The sequence below is a fragment of the Trifolium pratense genome, linkage group LG5 (genome assembly GCF_020283565.1).
Source record: "Trifolium pratense cultivar HEN17-A07 linkage group LG5, ARS_RC_1.1, whole genome shotgun sequence".
NCBI lineage: Eukaryota > Viridiplantae > Streptophyta > Magnoliopsida > Fabales > Fabaceae > Trifolium > Trifolium pratense.
This window is the reverse complement of record NC_060063.1, coordinates 7,197,403-7,215,109: the sequence shown is the minus strand read 5'-3', so window position 1 is coordinate 7,215,109 and position 17,707 is coordinate 7,197,403. Positions and strand designations below refer to the sequence as shown.

Sequence of the window (17,707 nt, the reverse complement as noted above, 5' to 3'; positions counted from 1 at the left end):
TCAGTGTACTGCGTATCTCTAAATTGCTCATAAAACTCAAGAAAGTAGAAGATGAAATTGGAAGAAGTTGAAGCTAGAGCATTGACAAAGTTCAAAACATTGCATTATTAAGGATAAAATGTGAGTTCCTTTAGGGGTAGAACCCGACATTTTTTAATGGCAGAGGGAGTTAACAGAGTTTAATAATAGGGGGTATGTGTCAACTGGTAAAATAGATGGGAGATGAGTTATATATACATAGATTTTAAGGGAGGTCAGTGTATTTTTCCCAAAGAAGAAATAAGGATAAAATTTAGAGAGTGACTAGGGTTTCCAAAGAAGAAGATTTAGAGAGTGACTAGGGTTTCCAAATTTTATGACTTGAAATTTCAGCACCCTAATGAGTCTTTTTTATAGACTCACTGGCACGCGCCATATCTTATGGTGCACTGCATTTCACTTAAACGCACTAGTGTACTGCGTATCTCTAAATTGCTCATAAAACTCAAGGAATTAGAAGATGAAATTGGAAGAAGTTGAAGCTAGAGCATTGACAAAGTTCAAAACATTGCATTATTAAGGATAAAATGTGAGTTCCTTTAGGGGTAGAACCCGACATTTTTTAATGGCAGAGGGAGTTAACAGAGTTTAATAATAGGGGGTATGTGTCAACGGGTAAAATAGATGGGAGATGAGTTATATATACATAGATTTTAAGGGAAAAGAAATAAGGTTAATTTAATTTAATATTTAAAAACTTATTTATAATTAAACATATACACATGAATAAATATATATTTATAGGGTCATGCTAAACAGTGCCCCACGAGGTAAGAGAGTCTGTTAATTCAGAGTTCAGTCGCGAGGATGTAAAGTCTGACCAATAATTATTCTCACCAGGATTCAAACTCTGTTTCTCTCGAACAATTTATCCTAGGAGGATCTCATTAACCTATTGATGCCAACATCTTGGTTTTTTTTTTTTTTGTTGAAACGTAAAACACATTTTTTGGATTATCATGTATAGGTATGAAATTTTCACCGCCGCTTACGATGAATAATCTCAATCGAGAAGTTTACGAGCCTTTGGCTCTGTTTGGTAAAAAATAGCGGACAATTAATAAGCTAGCTTATAATGGAAGAACTTATAGCGAATAAGCTAGTTGTTTGAATTTGTAGTGTTTGATAAAATTAGCAGTTGAACTAACTTATACGTATGAAATGACAGGGGTAGAATTGGAAGAAAAACTGATAAGCTATAAGCTCATAAACTACTTAAAATATCGTTTGAAAAAACAAGCTATAAACTAGTAAAATAAACTATAAGATTATAATGAAACACTGTTATCAACGAGTCTTTCCAAACAAAGTCAAAGTAAATTAATTTCTTCTCAACCGAATTCTTTTCAAGAGCAGGAGTAAGAAATCAAATATCATATATAAGTTTATGTGGCATCCAAAGTGAATTCTTCCTCTCCCAACTATTTTTTTTGTTGTTGTTAAACTATCCAACCAAAAGAGAATATTATGGCATAAAAAATGCATATTTTTTGGGCAATCATAACATAAATCTTGACTGCTAATTAATAATTTTAATTAATGGTTTTTTTTACAGGAACATTACTTAATGGTTAATAATCAAATAAATTTTTTTTTTTTGACGAAAATAATCAAATAAATGTCTCCCCTTAATTCTCTCCAATTCCTAAATGTTTTATTTTCTAACGTCCGATTTCAATTAATTTTGACGTTATATTTTAACTTTTCAGTTTCATTATATCTTACTGTAAATGTAAATTAACTCATCACTTTATCAATCATTTATTTTTTTGACTAAAACCTTATCAATCATTTTAAAAACTAGTAAATAAAATTTATTATAATTTTTTTTTATTTACAATGAGTTGGGATCAAACCCAATACCTATAACGTACTATTCAAACTCCTCACCACTAGACCAAACCTAGTAGCTTAAATTTATTATAATATTATTATACCAAAAAAAATCATTTTTATACTACAACACTTTTAAAACAAAAATTTCGGTCAAATAATAATAACTCTAATAATAATAATTAAAAAATTCACTACCAGATGTTGACCAAAATAAAACAAATCAGCTCCTAATCAGCAATATTAAATTCATAATCACCATTAACACCGTTAAATTAAATTCCAAATAACAAAAGTAAAAAAGGAGAAAACTTAGGAGGGAAAATATTGAATGTCATTTTCATGTGGACCCCATAGAAAGGATAGCGGTGGAATTTGGACAAAAGATTTTCCCAAGAAAATTCAATTCAAAAGCTCAAAAATTGAAACGCTTTCAAAACCAAAACTGAAACGGTGTAAAATCCCAAATTTCACATTTCACATTTCACATTCAAACTTTGCTTCACTGCAAAAAATCTTCATTCCTAAACATAAAGGTACTGCCTTTTTTTTAATTTCATTAATTTAATTTAATTTATTTATGAGACTTTTATATTCTTTTTATTTTCTATTATTATTAGCATAAAAATTCTTTTTTTTTTTTCTAATTTTTTTGTACTAGTGTTGTTGTTGATGTGAATGTTCTAATAGAAAAGATTATGTTTTTAGTTTAATTGAGCAATTGGGTTTTGAGGTAGTGAAGTTTTTGATTTAGTTATCAGGTTTTTAAGATACCCATTTGCAAGATTAGTCTTTTATTTTGATTTAGTTAAAGAAAGCTATGAATTTTTTTTATTAAAAATAGCTGATTTTTTTGTGTTTAAGTGTGAAATGTGAAATTTTGAACAGACCCATGTGATAGATTTGTGGTTTTGTTGATTTTTGTTTTGAAAAGATTTGAGATTTAGGTGAAATCAGCTGAAGAATGAAATTGGTGTGTGAATTTCTGTTTTTTTTTTTTTTTATATAGAAATTTCTGTTTTTTATAGATTTTTTTATATGAAATGATGTTGTTTTGTATTTGATTTTGTTGATTTTACTTATGGTGGTTTTTGTTTTTGTTTCAGTTCAACAATGAGCAGGAATTTGAGTCCTGTGTTGCGAAGAGAGCTCGAAAATCTCGACAAAGACGCTGACAGTCGTAAGTCTGCAATGAGAGCGTTGAAATCTTACGTGAAGGATATGGACGTTAAGGCAATTCCTACCTTTCTTGCTCAAGTTTCCGAGACCAAGGAAACCGGTACTGTATCGGGAGAATTCACAATTTCGCTTTATGAAGTTCTTGCTAGGGTTCATGGAGTCAAAATTGTTCCGTTGATTGATAGTATCATGCAAAGCATAATTCAGACTTTAGCTTCAAGTGCCGGTTCTTTCCCTCTTCAACAAGCTTGTTCCAAGGTTGTTCCAGCTGTAGCAAGATATGGAATTGACCCTACAATGCCGGAAGATAAGAAGAAGAAAATAATTCATTCTATTTGTAAGCCTCTTTCTGATTCGCTTACGAGTTCGCAGGAGTGTTTGAGTTGTGGAGCAGCTCTTTGTTTGACTTCTCTTGTGGATTCGGATAATTGGCGGTTTGCTTCTGATGAAATGGTTAATAGGGTTTGTCAAAATGTTGCCGTTGCATTAGAAGGAAAGTCTTCTCAGACTAATTTGCATATGGGTTTGGTTATGTCGTTAGCCAAGCATAACTCTTTGATTGTTGAAGCTTATGCTCGGTTACTCATACAATCTGGGCTGCGAATGATAAAAGTTGGTGGAGAGCTTTTGGACGGGAATTCTCAGAAGCGGTTTGCAGCTATTCAAATGGTCAACTATTTGATGAAATGTTTAGATCCGAGGAGTATTTTCTCGGAGATTGAACAAGTAATTGAGGAGATGGAGCAGTGCCAATCCGACAAAATGGCATTCATCAAAGGTGCTGCACTTGAAGCCTTGCAAACAGCCAAGAAAGTTGCGAGCGACAAAAAAGTGAGACGTGTGAAGAGTCCCGTTTCGGTTACAGGCTCAAATTTTAGTAGGCCGGATTATATGGAAGGAGATAGTTCATCAGGTGACGGAGACCAGACTCCCACTTCTAACTCACCAGAGTCACGTACACTCGACTATTTTCCTGGATATGGATCGCTTGCTGAGTCTCCCCTTTCGACATATCAGTCTTCTCATAATATGAACTATTCACGGAGGAGCGTCAATCGGAAGCTTTGGAGTCGTGAAAATGGTGGTGTTGACGTGTCTCTAAAGGACGGTTTGTTCTCAAGTGCAGATGAGAGAAATGGCTTTTTGGAGAACACTTTGGTTCACAAGTTTTCCAATGGAGATGGAGAATTAATTGAGGAATTCGCTGGTTTCATCCAGAGAAATCCTAGTGGGCGTGTAATATCCAAAAGTACCAACACAAGTCCTCTTGTAAGTCTCTCAAACATTTATTTCTATTTTCTGTTTAGTTTGGTTTTCTGCATTATTTTGATTTATGTTTTCTGCGGATGAATTGTTTATGCATAATAATCACTATTCGTGCATGTGTTTTATTATTAATTCTCATTCTTCTGTTGCAGTACTTTTGAAATAAGCTCAAATGTAAATTAGTATTCCTTTTTGTTGCGGCAGCTCATTGAGTTAAATTAGTGTTCCTTTTTGTTAATTGAAACTTGATGATTTCCTAAGCTGATTATGTATCCTTAAATGTGCTCAGAGATCACGCACTCACTTTGACAGCATTCAAATTTTTGACACTCCAAAGAGGCTCATTCGCTCTCTTCAAGATCCAAGTGATGATAGTTCAGTATGTTCTGAAAAGCCGATTAGAAGGTTCAGGAGCCTATCATCAGGCCATATTGATTGGAGTCCATCTGCTTATTCTAAGTATGACCAGAACGGTATTTCAAATCATGTCAAGTATCATACCGGAGAGAACGCAAGCTCATGCGGAGACGTGCAGTATCAAGATGGATCAGAGTCAGTTTCGTCAACTGATGACCTTCTCGGTGATGCCAATACACAGAGGCCTTCTAAAGAGGTTCCTGAAAGTAACAAAGTTCCACAAATTGTTCGCACGGAAAAGCCACTTCAAAAGACCAAGCGCAGATTTGTTTGTGGACTTTCTTTTGTGATTCTTGCAATGGCTACACCTTTAATCTGGATCAACAGTCAAGAAGAAGCACATTTCCTTGTACCGACATAATGTGCTTGTTCATTTTAGTGTACAATCTGAGAATCAAGAGAATTATGGATAGGGTTTTACAAAAGTAGTTGGTTAATTCCAACTAAATGTTGGGAAGTTCAGTGTAGAAGTAGAGGGATCAGTACAATTTATTACTATCAATGTGTTTTTTTAGTTTTCTTTAGTCTGTAATAACTTTTCACTGAATTCTACCTTGTGGTTTAGTTGAAACACAAATGTTGTGTTTGGAATTAGATAAATCATTTTCATTATGTTCAACTAAATTTCTATTAGATATAGATATATTTGTCATCTTTATTAACTTCTGCTTAGTATCTGATCTCATTCAGCTTTTGGGTCAGGTAGCTTAGTGACAATAATTTCACCCTTAAGGTGAATAAGTAGAGTGTTCAGGGTTCGAATTCTAACTTTTGCATATAAAATGTCATGTCCTTACCAACTGAGTTAAGCTCGGGGGAACAACTTCTTAAGAGGTTTTATTTCAATGTTTACATGACTTGGGAGAACTAGCATTTTTATTGAATGAGCAAGTTTATCATCAACTTACTATAGGAAAAAAATTATTATATACTTTATTTTAGTTTTAATAGAACGATTTTTACTAATCTTTCTGAAGCCATATTAGGCGAAAAAAGATAAGAGTTTAATTGATATACACTATTAGTGGAAAAAAGTTTTTCATGCAGATATTTTAGATACTAATATAAAAAAGTGGTAACATGATTTATTATGATTGAATGAATGTGTAAAACTTTTTCATACTGAAGGTGTATATAAATTGAATCTAAAAGTTTATGTAATGATGAGCCTTAATCATCATAGATTTGGATTGTGTAGATACTGTCCTCCTTTCCATACATCTTCTGGTTTGAGTACTATTGGTTGGAGGACAGCAGCTTGACCAACACAAATGTAAGCATACTTGCTGTAATTTTCAATGCCTGCTGAGCCAGGACTGTACAGGTAACTTTCATCAAATCCATTCCTTCCAACTAATATTGAGGTTCTTCTTCCCTGATTCAAAAAATCCTCAAAATTATTGGATGCGATCATGTACACAAATTCTTGATTATATAATACTCCACTAGTACTTATCAGTGCCAAAATTCAAATTCATGTCATAATATATCTAAGGTAAGGATACATGTTTTTGCATAAAAAGATTCTTGCATAAACTATGTGAGGTATGCGTAAAACGTCGACTCTTATCAAGGTGCTATTTGAGGAGTTAGGACTGTTTGGATTAACTTATTTAAATATATCTACTGACATAAAAAATTGTAAGTATGTTTGAGAGAGCTTATGGAAAGCTTATTTTCATAAGTTCTGTAGTATAACTTATGAAAGCAACTTACAGTTTATATAAAAGATTGACTTTTTTTTTTATCTTTTGTTATAGAAATAATGACTTATACATAAGCACTTACATTGTAAGTGCTTATATAAGCTCTTTATCCAAACATGACTTAAGTGTATGGAAACAATTATGAGTTGTTGACAAACTGTTTTCAGCTTATGAAAATAACTTATAGTTTGTATAAAAACAGTTTAGCTTTATTTTATCTTTTGTTATACAAATCTCTTATACATAAGCACTCATGTGATATACGCCAAGTATCACTAAACCTATTGTTGAGGAAGAAGATTACATACCCTGTCGATTAGTGTAAAACTTCGAGGCGCATTCGTGTATACAAGACTTATTCTCTCTTTTAACTGTTTGTAAGTATCCATTTCCTCACCGTTCATATCTTCATCATCACTTTGGCTTCCATCTGCTTCCAAACCAGGAAAAAGTTGCCTAACAGATGATTTCCATATTTTTCCAAATCCTTTTTCTTCACTCGAATCCGGAGGACTCAAAATAAATTTCGATTCAAAAGGCAGTCTGCTATAGTAGTTTGATCTCTCTAATCCTATTGCATAAGTTGCTTCTGGTGAACTTACTGTTACATGAGTCAAGATGGAACCTGTCATGTGAAGAGGCAAAGAGTTTGAGTTTGAGATTTCAAGCTCTGAGCCTAATCCATCTTCTTCTAAAGTCACAATGTATTTTATTCCAATTTTGCTATCTGGTCCTTTGTTTATTAATTCTACCTGCATAAGATATCTTCAAGGTATCAAAGTATGTAATTAGCAATAAAAATCCATAGAGAACAAACCACTAAATATAAGTGCTTATGTATAGGTTATTTCTATAACAAAATAAAGAATAAAAAGTCAAACTATTTCTTTACAAGCTATATGTTGTTTTCATAAGCTATCACGGAGAGCTTATGAAAATAAGTTGAAAACAACTTTAACATGTCAACTATTTTTTAAGCAATCCCAAATAAACTCACAAGTGTTTATGTCAATAGTTAAGCTCAAATAAGTCAATCTAAACACAGATATACTTCCATACTCATCAAAGAAGAATGGACAACTAATGAGAAAAAAATTCATAGGTGTGAGTTTAGTGATAAGAGTTTGACTTTGTAACCGCAACGGACAAAGTCAAAATTCTATCTGAAACAGTTGTAAAATGACTATTAATGTCACCTGAATAGATTTCTCGGCATTGCCTTTAATGTTATGCAAAACCCAATTAGTTGGAGACCATGAAACTTGATCATCATCATCATCATCATCATGAGTTTGAAAATTGAAGTTTAAAGAAACACCTCCTTGAAGAACAGCATCACCAAATTCTCCTTCTGACACAGCAGTATGAAGTAACTCAACTATTCCACCATGCCACATAGGTGCTTTGTAAGAAGTAATCAATCCACTTGGTAGCAACATGGTAGCAATGCTTCCATTTTTCAACTCCAATTTGGCCTTACAATTTCCACCAACTTCTTCAAAAGTGACTCCATGACCACTGAATTCTTGTTGTAAGTAATCAAAGTTGATTGGTTGGTAAGGTACTGAAGCTACTTTTGGAAGTGGAAACTCTCTTTTGTGTTGAATGTAACTTGAAAAAGGTGAACAAAATTGTGGTGATGGTGTGTTTCTAGTAGAAGTTATTATAGTAGATTTTGGAATGAAGATATTGGAGCAAAAAAGTGAAGTTGAAGCCATGGTTATGCTTATGCTTCATGCTATATGAGGCCTTGTTTCATGCATTAAGGAGGCCTTGGAGAAAGATTTTTTTGCTTCAAATTGATTCATAAGTAGATAAGGTTTTTGATACTAGCCTTTGTTATTTTACAGCACTTTTTAAGGATCTTATATATTTCAAGATATTATTGTACCTTTTGTCCTTTTCTATAAACTTTGATGTTTGTTTGTAAAATCAACTGATAATTTTACTTGTGATTAATAATATTAGGCTTTAATGCACTTTTCATCCCCTATTTTGAAAAATTTGAACTTTTGATCCTCTATTTTAGTTTTTTCTAAATTTTAGTCCGCCAATTCAAATTAATCAAATATTTGTTGATGTGTCAAGCTCATTGATGACGTAACAGTATCTACATGGACAAATCATATTTCATGTCATTAACTTTTTTTCTTTAAATCAAATATTATGTTTTAAAAGTATTAATAAAATAAATAATAATTAATTAACAGTAAAAATCTTTCTCCAAGACCTCCTCCTTAATGCCTCCTTAATGCACGAATCAATATTATTAAGGAAAAGTTTAAGCTTAACAATGTAGTCATAGTTTTATACAATTGTGAGGAATTTGTTTACAGGTAAAATTATCTAGTATTTGATTCTTTATCATTACAGATCTCAAATACAAGTAAAAAAATAATAATAATTAATGAATCTTATTTATTTGTTTTAACATCATCAACAAATATATTTCATTACTTTACTATACTTTTTTTTTACTAATACTTAATAACTATCCTTTTGTTCTATAATGAAGATGAGATTAAATAACAAAGGTTAAATATAATGAGATAAAATTGATGAGCATTTGCTTACATTTTTAGATCATCAAACATGAACCATTTTTTGTTTATATTAAAAATCATAGTAGTCAACTACATTCTACAAAATTCCCAAACAACAAAAGGAAATCTATTTAAATTCAAAATTTTCATAGGCAAAAAGAGGAATGCAAGTAAATTTACAGACCAAAATCTATTTAAATTCAAAATTTTCATAGGCTTGTTTGTGGACATAAGCAAGACAAAAATCAATTAGTCTTCATCCATGCCAGGAGCAGGCTGGTCTCTTCTTGGTCCACCAGCAGGTTTTGACATAATAATCTGAAAAATACAAAAAATGCAATCTCTATAAATCTATGAACAAAGAAAAATAGATGACAATCTTACACCCTTAACATAAGCTCTGTATGTATTTGCAATTGTCAGAAACCATAATAGAATTTGCATTTAGAGTGATTTTGTATGAAGTTATTTGCTGCTTTTTTAGTCTTACAACAAAAGTACTTGCATAAGTAACATGTTCATAAACTCTCCAGAATAGCTTATGAAAATAACTTACAATTTATATATAAACAATTTAAGCACGTTTTCAACTTTGATTATAGAACTAGCTTATACAAACTGTGATCCCTCATGCAGTATAAGTGGTAAACAATAATCATCAGTTTAGTTGTTAAGCTCTAGTAGCATATCAGTATTTTATTCTAAACTATAGGTTGCTATAAAATTGTGTGTTCCGGAGCTTGTTTGCCAAAAGAAAAAGTGCTTCCAAGGTGGCAATCAGGAATTGACAGTGAATAACTAACTACTTATTAGTTGATTACCTGATCGACTCGTAGTACAGTGCATGCAGCATCTGCAGCATATTTAAGAGCAAATAGCCTGAGCAGAAAAAACAATAGCATGAAATTAGTATTACATATATTAAGTCTAATTCAACATAGTAAAATACATAGATTTTTTCTATTTATAGAAATATAGTTTCATGAATTAGACGAGGCTATTTAGTAGTCATCTAGTCCAACCGTGGTCCAACCAATTAAATTGGTTGAACCATGACTGAAGGTCTCACCAGTCATCAGTTCGATCGCTGGTCCTATTTTGAAAACATTGGCCCCAATACGGAATATATCATTATTTGCTATATATAAAAATGCATGCATTAGAAAATAGCTTACTTAGTCACATGGAGATCCCAGACCCTCATGGTTGAGACATCCTTACAAACACCTGGTTCCAAATCAATGCCAACTTTAGTATTTCCAGACGCATGTTCAGCATAAAGAGAAGATATAATCTCCATTGCATTTAGCCCAGCATTTTCAGCCAAAGTTCTTGGAATCATCTCAAAGCTTTCAGCAAATTTCGCTATAGCATACTGATCCAATCTGTAGAGCAATAAAAAATTATTATTCCATCCATTCATGCCTCAATTACATACCAAAAAATCATTAGATAATCAAAATAACCAAAAGCAGGGACACAATGCCTACTTCCAAAGTAATAATCATAATCAGTAAGATATAATTATGCAGTAAAAATTCAAAGATCAAGTTTAGATTTTAGAATACATTTATGTTATGCCGACTTTACTAACTCTAAAAAACTCTAGTAAGAAAATATATCAATACAACCAAATAAATTGCATTGAAATAAATAATCATGATAATAGAAAGTAAGGTATTCTATATTAATTGCTGATACACAAGGATACCAGGCACGACACTGCACTGACACGTAGACACCGTAATAATTTAAGAAAATGTTAGTGATTGAATGTAACCACATGTGTTAGTATCGTGTTAGACATCAGACATGCTTTCAATTTGAAGTGCCGATGCTAAGTAGGGTATACTTTATTTACATTTCGATATGTAATTATGGCAAGGTTCCACACTCACAGATGGAAATAAATAGCATATATTTTTCAGAAACAATACTTGCAATAACCACATGCAACTAACAATCAATCTAAATTCACCAAATAATGAACGAGAGAAGTGTGTTTGTACTCCGACATTGCAAACACAGGTCTTTTTTAGTAAAAAACTCAAGGGAAATACAAAGTACCCTGTTTCCTGGAAGGAAAAGTCTTTCACCCTTTTAGCTAACTCAATTTCAGTTGCAGCAGCTCCTGGTACAATGCGGCTATCCCTGCACATGGCCTGACAAATAATTGCACAGATACAGATTACTCAACATTTAAAATTACAACTAGTTCAATTTATTGAGAAAAATGCATTCAGAACTGTAACTCAAACCAATGTAATAGGAATTCTTCGGTTTGTAGAGGTCCAATTTCTACGAGGTTAAGGGGGATTTTTTCAATGTTCATTTGTTATGAAAGCATGCAACATCAGAAATTACTCCATCCGTCTCTACTTATAAGACCCTTTGACATTTTTTACACATTAAGAAAATTAGTAGTGTAATTAATGTGTATAATTTGTGTATATGAAGTATCCTTTGTATATAAATGCATTCAAGGTGGATTTTTCATATTCCAAGGCAAATTGATAATATTAACAAGGGATATATTTGAAAAAAGAGTAATAACTATATGTCGAAATTCACAGAGGATCTTATAGTAAGGGACAAACAGATGTTCCAAAAGGATGTTATAATTAGGGATGGAGGAAGTACCTTGTAAGTGTTCACTCCATCATCAACTGCTCTTTCAAGATCATCTAGGATACTGTCGGTACTTCCTCGTAAAACAACAGTGGCCACAGAATTTCCATCAACTTCATTTTTCACAATGGTCACCTGCATATATCATATACATAAAATAAAGAAGACAAAATCGTAGACCACACTTAGAAATGAGATCAAAAGGAAAGAAGGAAAAATACATATAAATAAAACTAAGGAAAGGACGTATCACGAAAATATCACTTTAACTTACCCTGGCACCACCAATTTCCTCGACTGAAACAGAATCAACATATCCAAGATCGTCAGGTTTTGGTTGGCAAAGTTTCAGCTGTTGGAGGAAAATAAAATGAATCAGACAGAAGGTTACAAAAGTCTCTATGTAATGTAACCAAAGAAGCGCAACACTAACCATTGCAACAGAACCAGTTGTTCGGCAAAATCGACGTAGTTCAAACTTTGAACTGATTTTCAGAACCATAAGCCTACAGGCAGGAACATTGAAGTTAGAAAATAAACTATACTCATACCACAGCTTCAAATTGACAGAAACTTTGACAATATTAATACAAATTCAATAGCATTAGATGTTACACACTTGTAACGTTCACAAAAATGCAAAGCCATCTCTCCTACGGCAGCACCACTGACAATCACTTTTGCACCAGAATCCGCTACTGCCTTGATGAGCTCCTCTACTTTAGCCTCTTCAGTTTTTGAATAGTTTTCTAGCTATAAGAATCAAAATAAGTAGAATAAATCCAACAACCAAAACCATCAAATGATTTTATAAACAAAACATGTAAGCAGTTCATTATAAGTAAGTTATGAAAGGAAAATCTTGGTCAGAATCTTAAGCTCCACTAAGAAATGGTTAAAAATCAATAGACAGAGTATCCTAAAAATTATTTCCATATTATGTAACAAGTTTAAGCTTAAATATTTAAAATAGTTTTCCAAGAAAAGGCTCTAGCAAGAAATTTACAACAACAAATCACAACAGAGAAGTCCAACACAACAGAAATAGATTGAGGCACGGACAAAGGCGTAACTTGAAAAACTCCATGCGGTATGCATTAAAGAAGAAATAAGATGGTCCGTGTTGGTACTTGGTATAAGAAAACCTGTCAGACCTCAAGCTTAAGCGTCCAAAATCAAAATGATTTTTTTTATACAAGAATAATATATTAATATTGCACTCAATTTTTTAAACAGATATAAAGCTGATTCCATTACAAAACTGAAAATACTGAGCCTCCTGAGTTCTTTATCAACTTTAATCAACTAATAACCCCATTTTATCACACGCTAAAATGAACATAGCAACAATAATGACACAAATATATAATTTTGGTAGAAATTAACTCTGTTTAAATAAACATAAACAATGATAGACAAGTTTAGGATCAGGAATTATATAGCTTTGTCACCCTACCCTACAACAAAAACCCATTTTAACCTTTATCTGGGAGGGGGAGTAGAGCTCCATCTTATATCACTAATCTCAAAACAATAGGCCTCCTTACTCAAAATTATGTAGGACCGACACTTCAGATTGAAAATGTCTCTGGTGTCGGACACCGACATCAACACGTTGGTTGCAGTCAATTATTCCATTCTCTTATATTATTAACGGAGTCAACATGTCAGTGTCATGTTCGGTATTAATGCTTTGGCAGTGCTTTATAACTCAACAATGAATAAATTTCATAACCAGTTTAAATGAAAAGAGAAAAGATATAATAATCAAATTCAATAGTCAATTTGCTATACCTGCTCGGCTGAATGTATGAGGACAGTTCCTTTAGTTTCAGTTGCAGACGTATCAACACCACCAACAAACACAGCAACCTTAAACGACATTTACAATAGATCTCAGTAATAGACAATATGAGAATCTTCAACTTCAAGCACAATTTCAGAGAGAATATAAACAAATCTCATATATTGATTTGATGATTTTTAATTAAACTATATTAAAACAAACAGAAAAACAAATTTTGATCTATGATGGTGAAAACAATTAGAATTCAACAATAAGAGAGACAGAGAGAGAGAGTTTTAATAATGAAAATGCTACCGCTTTATCTTATGACAGAGAGAGAGAGAGTTTTAATTATGAAAATGCTACCACTTTATCTTAGGCTTGCTCAAACGATTTGTACACGAAAAATAAAAACAACTAAAATTTTTTAAAATTGTTTTCTATACAAGAAACATAGTGAAAATATGGTGGAATAATAACCACCCAACTCCACACATCAATATATCATATAGCAGCAGTATATCAACAATCTTGATCTCAGTATATCAGTTATTCCATCTTTAAACAAAGCAACAACTCAAGAAGGTTGTTTTTACCTCATGGTATCTCAGTTATTCCATCTTATCTACTTGGCTGATTATGTTGGCTGTTTGTTGTTATGTCCATTATTATTTATAATTCTTTTTTATATATTCACTGCATGTAAGCCGCAAGGCATTAGACTGGTCGTGGGACAATATGTGAAAAGCAAATACAGTGGGCCAAAAGTAAAAGTGTAGCCTTCACATTAATCAAAATGTCAAAATGATGAATATATGAAGAGCACACACATGACAGAGTATGGGACATACTTCTTATGTCGCTGATATTACTGATATAGGTAATAGGCATTCTAGAATATTCTGTGTTTTTCTGACTAGTTAGCTTGACAGTTTACAGTTTACTTAACTGTCCACTGTTTGATTGTTAGCACTATAAACAATTAAAACATATTCGAATCATGAGATCCCTTAATACAATTCAGTTTACAATCAATCCTCTCTTTAAAAATCTCTATTTTCTACAAGCTCTATTACATAGTGCAGACAATCATGAGATCAAATCGCTTGGAATCAACAGCATAAAGGATCAGAAAAATACAGAATTGTGAAGGATTCCAACAAATGAATTGTATAATACCCTCTTCAAAAAGACATAATGCATAAAGATCTAACCTTTGCCTTTTCAATATACTTCATAGTCCCAACAGCATCAGTTCTCAAAACCATTCCGGGAACAACTGCACTGTTATGCAAACCCCCTCCCACAAGCTTGGCAACACGAACATTGTCCACGTTGAAGTTTACAGGGTTTTTCGGGCACACTTGGATGCATGCCTGTATTTTCGAAACAAAAATAAGAAAGCTCAGTCTTTGCGCTGCTTCACCAAAGCATCTTACCATAATAAAAATGGGGTAAGTGGGATATACTCACATCAGCAATAAGTGAGCATAGGGTATCCTCTTGGCCAAATTGCTTGCTAGCAACTGCTGCTCTCATTCGAGAAATAACCTGTTCCTTATCACGCACATCCATATTCTCTGAGCCTTCCTCCACCAGTTCATCTAATATTTCAACTGTCTAAAACATGACAAGGAGTTAGAGAGAGAGAGAGAGAGAGAGAGAGAGAGTATAACATTTGAATTTGTTTTACTACAAGTATTTTAAAACCAAATAAAATCGGCCGATTCAACCGATTGAACCAGGAACCCACCAATTTGCTGGTCGGTTTGATCCCAATTGTACGTAGTCTTGTTCAACTGGGATTCGATCGAGGTTGAACCACAGTACAGTAGTCCTACCGGTTTTTAAAACATAAGTCAATACTGAGGCTCTCATCAGAAAACTGACATACCTTATTGACTGCTTTAGTATATCCACTAATGATCTCACTTGGGTGCAAACCCATCCTAATAAGTTCCTCTGCAGCTTGCAAGAGCTCCCCAGCAAATGAAATAGTCAAATTTGCTCCATCGCCAATTTCCTCTTGTTGAGCCTTACTGGCCAAAACCAAAATTTTGGCAGCCGGATGCTGAACTTCAAGTTCATTCACAATTGTCGCAGCATCATTTGTGACAAAAAGTTTGTCCAAATGATTTATAACCATCTTATTCATACCTGAAAGCAAAACAAACAACACATAAGTGATAAGTCCACTGACACCATTCTAAATCTAGCCAGACCGGTTCATTTTCCAATCCAATCCGCTTTCTCTTGCAAACACAATGCACTAAGAAAATTCACCCATGCATAAACTTTTCAATCATAGATCCCAAATTCTCTTCATAAATGAACATAAAAATAGTATTTTTTAAATCTCCACAAACAATACACAAGTCCACCAACACCATTCTAAATCTTGCTAAACCAATTTATTTCCTAATCCAGTTTACTTTCTTTTGCAAACACGGTGCACTAAAAAAAGCCACTCATAAAAAAAAAATGCTATCATAGTTCCCAAATTCTCATAAACAACAAAAAAAAAAAATGTGTTTTTCAATTCTCCACAAATTTTAAAGCACAAGACATTCCAAATATGAACTAAAGTTAACTCTAATCATAACAACCAGTGAAAAAATTCCCTCATCAAAATACAAACAAACACTTCTCAATAGATCCCAAGTTCTCTTCATAAATGAACAAAAGAAAATAAAATAACTATATTTTAACTCTCCACAAATTTTCATATGAACTAAAATTAACTCCAATCACTATGATCAGTGAAAAATGCTAGATCATCATCATAGATATGCAAAATCAAGCATACCCTCATAGAAAAATCTGAAATTTCGAATCTGAATGAACAATCATCAATTAGGATGAATCTAAAAATGTGCAAAAAAACTAAGAAATGGTGAAATTGATTATTGTTACCATTTGGGCCAAGAGAAGTTCGAGTGATTGTAGAAAGTTGTTTGCAAGCATCGATGTTCTTGAGAACAGCTTCATCGAGACCAGAAAGATGTTTGTGACCTTCCTTCAGCATCGATTGCATACCGAAACCCATTTTGTTGCAATAACAAACCCTAACCCTAAAACCCTAAAACCCTAAAATTGGGGATTTGAAAACTTTTATGGTTTATTACACACTATCAGTCTGAGTGTGGTGACATTGACACAAACTTCATTTCATGTATTTATCATATATATACTGCAAACTATTTCAATATAGAAAAGCTCTAAGAAAGTGAGGGGGAAAAACAATATAAAATACTAATATATTATTATTATTATTATTATTATTATTATTATTATTATGGTTTTCTTTTTTTTTGGAAATAAGGAGGGCTAAGCTCAAAAGAAAATAGGATTAAATAAAAAATGAGATAAATAAAAATGATTGTTATTTTGTTAAATTTGGTTATAATTATATTGTTTGATTTCACATGGTAGGCAATTGGAATGGTATTTGGAAGTCTCAAAGCTCATCACAAAGTGCGTCATTTATTTTGATGTCTTTATCGGGGATGTCTCATAATATGATCTCGTTTGTCGCAACAACATGTGAAATGTTCGTTACTATGTCGTATTTGCATGTATTTTTTGAGTGCACAGCAGCACGAGATAGCTGGCAGGCAGCAGGCCTTGAGGTTGTCCTACGCAATGACGAGTATGAATCTGAGTATGTAGCAGCTCAAATTTTTGCAATTTGCAATGAGGATAGTGGTATAGTAGGACATGTTGCAACACTGTTTTAGTGTACTTGGCATAATCGAAATGAACAAGTTTCGAATGACAATAAGTGTTCACCAACTCATGTCTTTTGTTATGTTACGTAGCACGAGTGATTTTATGTTAATACACTAGAACAACCTTTAACAGAGTTGAATGTGACTAGCGTTGTATGTCGTTGGACAAACCCAAACATTGGATGGATAAAATATAATGTCAAAGTAGGTTTCTTTGTTGAAACATGTGTGACTACCTCAATATGTTGTTTTTCATAACCACGAATGTCAGTTTGTGGCTACGGTTACCGCATGACAGCAAATGTTATTATCCACTGTGTAGGGAAAAACTATTGCTCTACTTCGTGCGATGGATGGAGCTTGTGATAAGGATTTGTTTATGTTCAATTTGACTTCCTTTATTGATGCAATTACAATAAAATTTCAATTCTTGTTTTGAATAAAAGTACATCTATTGACTTCATCAAAGTACATCTATTGACTTGAATTCATGATCAATAAAATGTTTTATTGATATGAATCCGTTAACAATCACTAACCTCCATTAGCGATGGAAGTGGCTTGTGATAGAGAATTTGTTCA

The 17,707-nt window shown here is 32.8% G+C and overlaps 3 protein-coding genes across 3 annotated transcripts; 1 reads left to right on the top strand and 2 right to left on the bottom strand.

Annotated features, from left to right (window-relative positions):
* The first annotated feature begins 2,296 nt into the window (after nt 1–2,296).
* Nucleotides 2,297–5,346, top strand: LOC123885048 (protein SINE1-like). Its single transcript, XM_045934270.1, has 3 exons — nt 2,297–2,408; nt 2,979–4,320; nt 4,607–5,346. Exons 2-3 carry the CDS (start codon nt 2,986–2,988, stop codon nt 5,093–5,095), a joined length of 1,824 nt encoding a protein of 607 aa, XP_045790226.1. The 5' UTR covers nt 2,297–2,408; nt 2,979–2,985; the 3' UTR covers nt 5,096–5,346.
* A 453-nt stretch (nt 5,347–5,799) lies between these two features.
* LOC123885049 (protein NDH-DEPENDENT CYCLIC ELECTRON FLOW 5) lies at nt 5,800–8,281 on the bottom strand. The gene is made up of 3 exons (XM_045934271.1): nt 7,637–8,281; nt 6,749–7,192; nt 5,800–6,109 (listed from the first exon to the last, which is right to left on the bottom strand). The coding sequence occupies exons 1-3, from the start codon at nt 8,156–8,158 to the stop codon at nt 5,912–5,914; spliced, it is 1,164 nt and encodes a 387-aa protein (XP_045790227.1). The 5' UTR covers nt 8,159–8,281; the 3' UTR covers nt 5,800–5,911.
* Nucleotides 8,282–9,015: 734 nt separating this feature from the next.
* Nucleotides 9,016–16,625, bottom strand: LOC123884251 (T-complex protein 1 subunit theta-like). Its single transcript, XM_045933318.1, has 13 exons — nt 16,311–16,625; nt 15,292–15,554; nt 14,871–15,017; nt 14,612–14,773; nt 13,406–13,483; nt 12,231–12,364; nt 12,045–12,117; nt 11,886–11,963; nt 11,624–11,746; nt 11,051–11,145; nt 10,159–10,368; nt 9,805–9,862; nt 9,016–9,301 (listed from the first exon to the last, which is right to left on the bottom strand). The coding sequence occupies exons 1-13, from the start codon at nt 16,441–16,443 to the stop codon at nt 9,233–9,235; spliced, it is 1,623 nt and encodes a 540-aa protein (XP_045789274.1). The 5' UTR covers nt 16,444–16,625; the 3' UTR covers nt 9,016–9,232.
* Nucleotides 16,626–17,707: the final 1,082 nt, after the last annotated feature.